Below are 12,766 nucleotides of genomic sequence, written 5' to 3'. Positions count from 1 at the left end.
ATGGCAAGCGGGACCGGGCCATTGTCCTACATATTCCACTAGTTCAAGGTCCATATATTTTTAAAGATGACCTATTTAGGCAGGACACTCGCCTAGGTGGTTCTAGAATAAATAGAACCTCAACCTTAAACCAAAAATATTATTGTTCTTTATAAATACTATAGTATTTTAAAGAGAAGTAAAGAGTATAAACGCCGCATTTTAAAAATTAATTTTATTGAAAACCCTAATCATGATGTTAAAGACATATATTTAGTGGAGTATGTAGGACAATGGCACGGTCCCGCTTGCCATGGGAATTCCAAAAAGATTGTAAATCCTTATGTACGGACATCAAATCAGTTATTATCGAATATTAAAAATCAAAAAAAGGACAATCAAACATGTCGCAATATTTATAATAATTATATATTTCAAAAAGACCCTATTAAACCAAAAAATTTAAAACAAATTTATAACTTAAATTATAAGCTTAAAAAAGATACAAAAGTACCTCTAAATTTCGCGGATAATATTTTACACATTACTAATGATTTACATATTTCGCCATTTATCCAATCAATCATTCATATCAAAGACAAAACACCATCGATAATTTGCTATACTCATTTTATTATTAAATATAAAGTTTTTGTCAAACCAAGCTAACTTCTGTATATTAGGTGTTGATAAAACATTTAATTTGGGTGATCTATACCTTACTGCTATAGTATTTAAACATATAGCAGTTAAGAGATATAAAACAGACGAATCCCCAATATTTTTAGGACCAATATATTTGCATGGGGATTCTGATATGACCACATATCATACTTTTTTTTCCCATTTACATTCTGTATTTTTAAAAAATAAAATTAATATTAAAAATATCATATTTGGTAGTGACCAAGAAAAGGCTATAGTAAAACCGATTCGGGAAATATTTAAATTTAATACTCATTTAATATGCACGCGTCATTTAAAAGACAATATAAGAAAATATTTGTCGGAAAAACAAGGTGTAAATGCTGTTATGTCTAAAAAAATTATACAGGATATTTTTTCTTTTAATGGGCTTGTATTTTCTCGGAACGACCAAATATATATAATGAAAAATTAAATGATTTATATAATTATTGTAATAATCATAAATATATTTTTGCCATATATAAAAAATAAATTTCAAAAAGTAATTTATGAACATGTTTACATTCCCCTAAAAAATAAAATAATAAATTGTTTATGGACAAATAACAACTGTGAATCTATGAATCACGTTTTAAAATCATATATAAACTGAAAACAACGTCCTTTAAAAGAATTAATCGAAAAAATTAAAGATATAACAATGTTACAAGAAAAAGAATTTAAAAGATCCTTCTCAGGAACAGGAGAATATTTTTTAAATAATGAGTATCATAACTATTTAATTCCCGAATCGATAGATTGTCATGATACATTAAATGATTTACTTAATAGTAAAAACAAAGATAAATTACATTCATTAGATAAAACTATATCTGTTTTAAAACCAAAAGGCTCAAAAAAACCACATCAGCGACGTAGAATTAAAGCAGAAAGGACTCGAAAAAATAATATCAACTAAATTATATTTATCTAAGGAAATTAATGTTCTAGCTTTTAGTTGTACAATGATAACGTTTTATCTTCATATAATTATTAAGTATCATAACAATCTACTGATTCGGGTATTAGAAATTAGGATAATAATTATTTAATAAATATTCTTCTCACTCTCTGAGATTTATCTTTCAAATTCATTCTTTAAGATCATTGTAATATCTTTAATTTTGGGGTTTAATTATTTTAAAGGGGTTTTTAGTTAATATATTATATATGGCGAAAAATTTTAATTCATTTTTACAATAGTTGCATAAATCACGTAAATTTTTTATTATGGCCATCCATTAAAATAAAAATTATGTTATGTAATTTTTTAGACATAATAGCATTTACAATTTTTCTTATTGGAATATTTCTCGAATCGGGTTTACTCGCTTAGGGGTCCTACATTTATATTTTTAATGCTTTATTTCTTATCGTTAATTTATTTTATTATTTCACTTCATTAATATATTTAGAATGCATTTATGAACTCACTACTTAATATTTTTTAAATTTCGCAATTATGAAAATATTTATTATAAATTTTAATTCCTTATTTTTTCCTGATTTTCGCATGCCCTTCGCCCATTAAAGTAACAGATATATTTCATCAATATACATAATTAGGTTTATAATATAGTGAAGTGAACTTGTCCCGACCTTCGCCTGCCCCTTTCTTATATTTCTAGAATAACGAATATTATTTATTTCGTCAATATATATAATTATTTTATCTTAAATATATATTTTAATCCTCTCTTCGCCGATGCCGAATAAATTATATTTTATATAAATAATCACTTTTATTATAACAGCATTATTATTATTATTTATATATATATATATCGTGAAATTATGATTTATAATTATGCATCAATAAAAAGAATTACTCGAATTACTCTGATCAATGGATTTAAAAAAGACTACTAATTAATTTACTAAAATATAGAAAAGAATATAATAAAAAACACCGTTAGACATTTTAGTGCATCTTGGTAGAATAAGTTAAAATAGACCAGTCCAAAATTTTTGTTTTCTAAATTTTGAATGATAAAAAAAATTTCATCTAGAGGATAGAAAAATATTTTTTTTTACTATCATGAATGTAAAAAATGAGTAAATTTTATTTTATAAATGTATTGAAGCTATAATATCTGTCACAAAGAGGAGATTTGTCATTGTGAATCAAAACCTAAATATAAAAAGAAATATATATATAAAAAAGAAATTAATAATAATTAGGAATGTTGAAAGTAAGGCTTTTGAGACCTAAAAATAAAAATAGAAAACAAATATATATATATAAAAAGAAATTAATAATAATTAGGAATCACGAAATCACTTTAATCCTTTATTCAAAATTATAACATTATCAAATTAACAAAATTATAAAAGTAAAAATAATAAAAAAGATTAATAAAAATAAAATACAAAAAAGTTAATAATTATAAAAGATCATTTTGTATGGTAAAAATTGGCCTTTTTATACTTTTTTCAATCTTCTTTATAACTAATATTCATAACTATTCAAATATGATATTTTTATCACGCGTTATAATAATAAATCCAAAAGAATTCTTTATGCAAATTAAATATAAAGTACAAATTTAACTAATCTAAAATTTACAACACCTACTTAAATTAGACCCAACATTCCGCGAATAATCAATCTTCTTTCGATCTCGACTTATTCTTCTTAATCTTTGCTGTCTTCTAAGTTCTAACGAAGGCTGACTCTTGTCTAGTATTCTTAGTTTCGAACGACCGTTTGTATCCGATTGTCGCTTGAAATTTTTTAATTCTATCTTCTGTCGCTTGTCACCCTGTGCAACGATCAGCTTTTTATCTCTGTTAGCCACTGACGAACTTGATACACGCCTGTCTTTCACTATCCACGATTGACGAACGATTATCGATGACATCCAGTTTCTTTTTCATCTCTTGTTTTTTGCTAGTCTGTCTTAAATTTTTTACAATTTATCGTAGCTTGTTTTCTATCATTCTATTGTAATCCACGATTAGCTCTTTATCTCGATAAACAATTGATTGGTCTGCGATAAACGATTGTTTTCACAAATTCTTGTTCCTATGATTGTCGATTTCCGTATCTTAGACTAAAGTCTCGGTAATAATTGGCTATATTGGTCAACGATTAACGATTGTAGCATAACGTCTTGACCACTTGTTCTACCTAGTCGCTTGTCCAGATATCCACGTTGTCTTAAGATCTCTTATACGATAATGATTTCTTGTATCTTTTGATCCAAAATAAAAAATCCGATCTCTAATTGAGCTCGATTGCGGCATAAATTTTCTAATGACGAAAAGCCGTTTCTCTTTATGAAGATTTTGGTTAATCAACAACCTGATATTTTTCTAAATATTATCAACTTAAATAACAGTTAACCGTATATCTTTAATAAAAATTTATAACGAATTTCTTTTAGCTACATCGATCACTTGTACGTATAATGATCTCTTGTGACGAATTCCTTTTAATAAACGACTAATTCTATTCTTTTTCGAATTACGACCATTGATATTGACACCATGTTTCATTGACCTAATTCTTTGTCTTTGTGTCGATCGTCATTTCATACATCCCCTTCCCCCTTTATTTAGAATCTCCTTTCAGAGTTAATTAGACTGAATTATTGTAAAGGGCCGGTCTCCTCCGCTCTCCATCACCAATGTAACATTTGGAAGAATTTAGAAGGATTGGGTGATTAGAACCGTTGTCAAATAAAGAAAGGTTAGACTAAAATGATACTAAATCAGACTAATTCCTCGATTATATATACTTTTCTATAATATTCGTCAAATAAAGAAAAGTTAGAACTAAAATAATACTAAATCTTTATTAAATAATAAAAAAATATAATCAAAATAAATTAAAATTAAAGATTAAAAAAAATTAAGTTCGTAAAATCATGATTTAATCCTTTATTCAAAATTATAACATTATCAAATTAACAAAATTATAAAAGTAAAAATAATAAAAAAGATTAATAAAAATAAAATACAAAAAAGTTAATAATTATAAAAGATCATTTTGTATGGTAAAAATTGGCCTTTTTATACTTTTTTCAAACTTCTTTATAACTAATATTCATAACTATTCAAATATGATATTTTTATCACGCGTTATAATAATAAATCCAAAAGAATTCTTTATGCAAATTAAATATAAAGTACAAATTTAACTAATCTAAAATTTACAACAATATCTGAAACAGAATGTGATTATACTTACTATTTCACTTTTGATAGGGAGGAACAGTCTCAAACTTAGTACAGTGGAAGAAGGTTGCGTACATGACGTGGATTGGGTCAAGTTACTAAGTGGGTGTGTTGATTTAGGAGGCTAACTTGGTAGTATTTATTAGATATTTAAAAAAAATATATTAAATCTATTCATTATTTTTATTTAGAAAAAATTAATAATATTGACGTCATCTAGCGGATAGAATATTATTATTACTTTTATAAAAAATAAGGATTATGGTTAAATTTAATTTTATAAAAGTATTGATGCTTAAATACCTAATAGAAATTTTTTTATACCTCCAAACACTTATTTTATATATAAAAATGAATAATACTCAATTAATATTAAGAAAATGAAAGCTCACTTAGAATATGATAGTAAATATAATATATAAATAGAGGATTATTTATAGCCGAGCTATATTCCTCAGCCGAGCGATATTTAGTAATAAATGATTTATTGTGTGGTTAGCCGAGCAACATTTTCCAGCCGAGCGATAATTAGTAGTAGTTCGTTTTTTTGAAAAAAGGTGATGAACGGCGTTCCTTTTTTTTGACGAACTTTGAACGTGAACGCGTTCCTTTTCTTTGATGAACGCGTTCAATTTTACGTTCGTTCAATTTTAAAAACACTTTTTATTTTTATTTATTTGAAAAATTAATATTAATCCGCATTTTTTAACAAAAAAGTCTTATATTTTTATTTATTTGAAAAATTAATATTAATCCGCATTTTTTAACAAAAAAGTCTTATATTTTTATTTATTTGAAAAATTAATATTTAATCCAATTTTTTAACAAAAAAGTCTTATATTTTTTAATCAGCTGTTTTTACTTTTTCCTCTTTCATATTGCAATTAACGTACCATAGTGCTACTGCTAGAAGATAAGATTAAAGTTTATTAATTTGAATATTTTATATTTTAATTTAATAGATTAGCATTTGCATGGATATAAATATTTCATCATCAGATTCTGAAAATCAAAATTCAATATTAGATGAATTAGAATTACCATGGCCCAAATATCAAAAATATTTCACTGTTTTAAAATCAATTCCGAGATATCCTTTTTTTTTGACGAGAAAGAAGAGGGCAGATTGGAGGATGATAACATAGCTCAATTTTTTGAAACAATGGACAAAACATTAAATGTTTTTAATAAATTCCCCCTTTTAAAAGAATTATTTATCAAGTATAACACCGCAATCCCTTCATCTGCCCCTGTTGAGCGAGTTTTTAGTATAGCTAACGCTGTATTAACTGACAAGCGTTCATGCCTATCAGATGAAAATTTTGAAAAGCAATTATTAAAAATTAATAGGAAAATTTTTTTATAAATTTATTTTTTTATCGCTCTATTATATTGTATTTATAATTATATTATCAAAATAAAACTATTATTTTTTATCATGGCTAATATATTGTGTTGAAAAATATAAGGCATTTATTTATATCAAATTAAATTTAAAAAAAAATTTATCATAAAATTTTGAACGTATGAACGCGTTCATGAACTTGAACGCGTTCCTTTTTTTGAATTTGAACGTGAACGTGAACGCGTTCGATTTTTGTCAATGAACGTTGAACGCGTTCGATTTTTTTAAAAATGTTTACAGCACTAATAATTAGTAATAAATGATTTATTATGTGGTTAGCCGAGCGATATTTAGTAATAAAATAATTTATAGTGTGGTTAGCCGAGCGATATTTTCAACCGAGCGATAAATAGACCCACCGTTAAAAACTTATTAATATATAATTTTATACAAAGGCGCCCTTTCTTGAAAATATTTATACACTTTTCTAAACATTTTTATCGATTTTAAGAATGAATATGGCCGCGTCAAGACCAATTTTTTTTAAATAAATATAAAGGAAGAATTTAGTAATGTCTACTAAATTTTTTAAAAAATTGAAATTTTTATTACTTCCAAAAAATCGTTTTTAGTCATTATATATTAAATAAAATGGCTGGAAATTGGGGAAAATAATTTTTTTTTATCAAAAGTAGAATCTTTGTATGTAATTTTTATATTTGTTATTTACAATTATGTAGTTTTTAAGATATGCTAAATTGAATGAAGGCAAATAATGGTAAAAATACGTCATTTTTGCCACTTTGACTTATCGTCAATGTTAGGAGGCTAAAATTTTGGCTATTTCTCAGTTACACATCGACCTTTCTTTGCTTACCAAATTTTAAAAAAATCGAGCGGAATCGTGGTTGATTTGTCATGGAATGACCCTTATACTTTATGGATTATTACTTCTAACAAATATGTGATCATTTACATAATATATCCTATTTGGGTCAACGATGATTTGTATATATTTTGAGATAAAATTAAAATTCAAAATTATGAGCAAAAAAAACATAGTAATAATGTAATTTATATTGTCAAATAACCAATAATGATGAGGATTCCTTCATGATTTCCTTATAAAAGCATAAACACAAAATATGGGAGGAAATTATATTTATGAATGAATTCATAGTAGCAGGTCATAATTTAATTATTAAAGTTTTGCAAAATAAAATAATATTATTTTAACGAAATTAGGCTTTACAATAAATTTTTTCCTATTCTTTATTAAGTCAGCTAGCCATCTCTACTTTTTGCTTACCCATCCCAGCCTCTTATTTTTTTGCCTAGCCCAGGTAACAAAATTTCAAATGTTACCCAGCATGGTCATTTCAAATCTCTAGTATACATCAATTCTTATAAAAGGCTTTTCTTAGTTGGAAGTTGAAACTAATATGCTGTCTAAAATTCTAATATCTTATAGGGAAATGAAAGGCTTTTACCTTAAAAATTGGCTTGGCATTATAAATTGAATTAATATGCATTTTAATCTCATCAATAACTTGATCACTATTCTTTATTGCGCAGACTATCAAAATAATCTCTTTTTTGTTTAAAATTAGATATGCAATAAAAAAAAATCTATTCATATATTTTGATATGAATTATCCTATAATATTTTTAAATAATGAATTATTATGATTTTAAGTATCTAGCCCTATGAGGGTTATATACAATAACAATGCTTTTTTCTCAAGAATAAGCCCATCAAACTGTGGAAACGAAAAGAAAATTTATGAGAATCACCATCCACATATTGGGCAGGCCATAGTTACCTACACATAACAAGATGAGCTTGCTATTTAAACGTTTATGAGAAGTAAGAAGATATACAAAAAAATGGCACAGACCCGAATAAGAAATTATTCAAATACGAATAATAAATTATTTAATACATTTAAACAAATCGAATATGAATAATGCATATTTATATTCATATTTGAATAAGCCTAGATTAAAATTATGTATAAGAGTAGTGTTTTTAAAAACGGCTAACTCAATATTTTAGCCAGAAAAATATTACACAAACCAGAAGACTATGGTCATAGATAGCACAAAGGTTTGAAAATCTATCAGCTAAATCTCGAGACTTATACTATATTTTTTGGCATAAAAATAATAATTTGGCCCGTTTTTAAAAATCGGCTCCATTACAATAAGAACTTCATATTTTTTAAAAAAAAAAATTATCATCCCACGCATGTTAACTTACATTTATATTATTGATTTTGCTCGTTTCTTACAAAAATATCAACTTATTATTGCAACAAATAAACATTATCAAGATTCTCTTCTGTCAAATTATATATTATAAGGAGAGTTGAATGAATTTTATTGAGGACACTTTTATATGCTAATGGATACCATCAAAAGAGTAATATATTTTAAATACAAGGTGATTGATATAAATATATTTTAAACAGTTTGGATATCGAAAGATTCAAACAGGTTCACAGACCTTTTTAAAGGTTTAGGCTACAAATTTTTTTTTAATTGTTTAAGTTAATTAAATAGCGGCCTCGGGTTTAGTTTTGATCACTGAAACAAACATTTGTCTTGATGTTTCATTTTTATGTATCCAACAACTGGCGTTACAGTTCCAATTTATGGTTGATTTCTGTAAATTCACAGTGTCATAAAAAATAATGAATAATGGTAACGTGTTCCTTTATTGCACTGTTACATTTTTAGTGAAACGTTTATGCTATTGTTAATTTATTACCTGAATTTACCCATTCTAATTTTAAAAGAAAAAATAATCCTTTTTTTTATGTCAACCTAAAAGTATTGTTACTATGTGGCTGGTCTTGTAGGACTGGGGCTATCTAAGCTATTCGTTTACATTTCCTGTGAGAACCCTATACTGTTACAGGATGATACACTGCCTATTTCTATGGGTCTCTTTCTGCAACAAACCAATATTATACGTGATGTTAGAGAAGATGTTTTAGAAAAACGACGATTCTGGCCATCCAACGTAAGTTATAATAAATAATTAAATTTAAATATGGTTTTCATTTTATAAAAAAATAACAATCATTTTCTTTTGGAATAAATTGAATATCCTATTTTCCATTATAAAAATGTCATTTATTGGTTCTTAGGGAATAAGTGTAGGATGGCATAAATCAAATTGTGATTTAAATTACTTCTTTTTTAAAAAAATCCTTTAATATTAAATTTTTTTACCTCATTCGAATCAGCTTAGCCTTAACTCAAGTCTAGTTGGTAAAAAAAAATGAGGTGAATTTTGGGTCTATTACGACTATTACATCGCAATTTAATAGGCTCTTGGGGCTTCGGAACTAATTTTTTTTACTCCACAAAAAAAATATATTTTGAAAAATCTACTGCCAAATTTTGAAAGAGGTTTTTGATAGTAAAATAGAGTTACAAGAGGCTGAATTATGAAGTAGCTATCGCAATCTCTTTTTATTCAACATGGAAAATATTCAATTTAAAAAAATTCACTTTCTAAATTAATATTTTTATATATTATATTATAGTTGAATCTTTGTTCTTTATTCGTTTTTTAATTTTATTTTTTCCTTATCGGAATAATTTGCCACTTTTTATATTTCATTTATTATTATAAATTTATTTTCATAGTCATCTTGACAAGTATCCTGAATTTTAAAATAATTTATAAAACCTCCTTCGATTTATTTTATTAAGGCTTATTAAGCAAGATAATTGGTTTTTAAGTAAAATTATTAATTTCCATCGTATAGATTTTCTAATTAAAAAATAATTTAAGTAAAAATAAATAGGAACAATTTTCATGAAATAAAAATTATGTAGTAATGTCAATCCATTTTCAAATTTAACAGGTGTCAAATGTAATCTTATTAATGTATATAAAAACATAAATCAATGGCAAGGGCAGCAACTTCTGCCACGGGGTAGGGGGCAAGATGCCAGGGGCGTCACTAACCGTTACAAGCTCATGGACCTCAAAAAACTTTTAAAAATTATTTTCAAAATTACTATTTTTATAAAATAACATCTAAAATTATACCCTTTTTAGTGATATAAAAAAAATTCAAAATTTTGAGAGGGAGCTTGAGCCTCTGCGCCTCCCTCTAGTGACGCTGCTGCAAGATGCAGGTTCTTCAGAAATTTTTTAAAGGATGAGGATTAAGTCACAATATCGTAGAATTCACGAAGTTTGGGGGAACTTTTTTAAAATTATTGAACACGCTTCGTTGGGTGGGAGGGGGGAGGTAATTTTTATATTTATAATAAAATATCTACTATTAATTTATTCACATTGAAACATGGAATTATATTTATAGAATATTACTACAATTGGAATTAATCCATTTAGTTATTTTATCCATATGCTTCAATATAGTATGTATTATTTTGTTATTCTTTTTTTGCAATATATTTGTCTTATTGCTTTGCGTTACTTTTTTTCAATTCCATCATAAATTTTAATATGTAGTAGGAAATAAAATTTATCTTTTATATATATTAATTTTCTAATTACTCATATTCATCTTTTTTAAGAAGCATGTATTATAAATTTTACTTAAAATTCATGGGATGCAAATGAAATAGCAGCAACTAGTGTTGTTAAACGGCTCGTTTGATTTTTAAAAACTGCTAACCAATATTTTATCCAGAAAAATATTGCCTAAGCCTCGAGATCTATGAGCAGAATCTTCAGACTTACGAATTTTCTGGATAAAATATTGAGTTAGCCGTTTTTAAAAATCGGCTCAAAACGAACCGTTTAACAACACTAGCAGCAACATCCTCAATGGATGCAATTGAAATATCATTATAACTTGATATTGATAAATCGGAATCTCAACTCGTTTGCTGATATCCCATGATGCTAGTGTAGTTAGACGCGGTTCTTTCTTAATAAATGTCCAAATTATTCTGCTATTTATGAGCAATATTTCTAGGCTTGCTTAATATTTTTGGCTGATATCGTTTTTTAAAGTCGAGTCATCTAACTAACTACATGATGCCCTATCGTGTGTATAAATGTATATTATGTCTGATCGATATTAGGTTGAGATGTATCTATATTTTACGTCGTATCAGATAGGGCCGATAATTCATCATTTTAATAATATCTGGCTGATATTATAAAATGATCATTATAATATATATTTAATAAATAATTTATGTTATAGTATAGTTAAAATATAGATGTTAGACTATTAAAAAGTATATGAGATGAGTAGACAGAGTTGGGCAGGTCCTCCGAAGAAGGAATCTAGATAAAGATACAAGATACTTGTATCTTTTGCTAAATTAGAGTATCTTAAATACAAGAGAATAGTTTATAAAATGCAGTTATTATTATTTATTTGTGTAGAACATAGCATACACATTTAATAAGAATGAATATTTGCAATTATTAATAAAATATTTATTGATGAATTAATTATAATAACAGTGATTTTAATATTAGTTTTTGACCATTAGTCAGGGAAGGGAGAGTAGTATATTTTATGGGAGTTGAAAATTTGCAAATAAGTAAAAAAAAATTAAATCAAATGATTATTTTTTTAAATAATTAATTTTTCAAATAATTTATCATTGAGCCTTTGCCTTTTTGGCGTATTTAAAATTGTGCCAAAACTAAATAACCTCTTAACAGGAGTTGATGAAGGTATGGCAGTATTATATTTTTAAAAAATTTCCTTAAATAAAGGATGTTTAAGCATTTCTAGTGTTTTTTGGTGGTCTTTAATATAATTTAAAACCTCGAGCTCAATGTTGTTTGTATTGTTGAACTCAACAACATTTGTTTCACCAAAGGAAAAATAATCATCATTTTCTTTATTAGATATTAAATCTATTGATGATATAGCATGAGCTTGATGGTATACTATAGATGCTAAATTTAAGGCTTCATTTAAGTAATATATTTTGAAAATATTTTTTTTATCATCAGATTCAATCCATAGGTTCTTAAAATATGGATGTGATAATGATGCCAAAAAGGCCTCATTATATTCATCATCATAAGAAAAAAAAATTCCAAATCTTTTACCCATAGCATTTTTGACAGCTTTTAATAGAGGTAGACAATATTTCTAACTTGAATGTTCAAGTTTACCTAATTCCCTTTTAACTACAAATAGTATGGGCACTAATTCCCCATAAAATGTACTACTCTGACCTTGTAGTTTTTCTAATGCAATTGCTACAGGGCCTAAAACTTACAATATTCCTCCATATATACAATATCCATTTCTTTTAAATGTTGACAATCATTTGTTTCAAATAATAATTTCAATCGGATTTATATTTTAATAATGAGATCAAACTATCATATAAACTGTTCCACCTCGTTATGCATGAAACCTTTAACTGACTACCACCTGTAATCTCCCTTATCTTATCAGAAGATTTGGGCCTTTCATATGCATTCCATAATTTTGTGCATTTCCCCATTAATCCAAAATGAATCTTTCCAAAATTCTTTGTGCTTGATATTGATGAAATGATATATTTAGTTGCAATTAAGGACAAAGTGTGGCAGGCACATCTGATGTGCCTGGG

At 26.2% G+C, this 12,766-nt stretch overlaps 1 protein-coding gene across 1 annotated transcript in view; it reads left to right on the top strand.

Annotated features, from left to right (window-relative positions):
- LOC135930304 (squalene synthase-like) overlaps nucleotides 1-12,766 on the top strand; it is a 40,583-nt gene that overhangs the window by 21,478 nt on the left and 6,339 nt on the right. The window contains exon 5 of the mRNA XM_065467085.1: nucleotides 9,024-9,215. Coding sequence (XP_065323157.1) covers nucleotides 9,024-9,215 — 192 coding nt within the window. The remainder of the gene's footprint in view (nucleotides 1-9,023; nucleotides 9,216-12,766) is intronic.

Source organism: Gordionus sp. m RMFG-2023, chromosome 5 (genome assembly GCF_954871325.1).
Source record: "Gordionus sp. m RMFG-2023 chromosome 5, tfGorSpeb1-WG-v2, whole genome shotgun sequence".
NCBI lineage: Eukaryota > Metazoa > Nematomorpha > Gordioida > Chordodea > Parachordodidae > Gordionus > Gordionus sp. m RMFG-2023.
The sequence above is the reverse complement of the archived record's forward strand: the minus strand, read 5'-3'. Positions and strand labels throughout refer to the sequence as shown.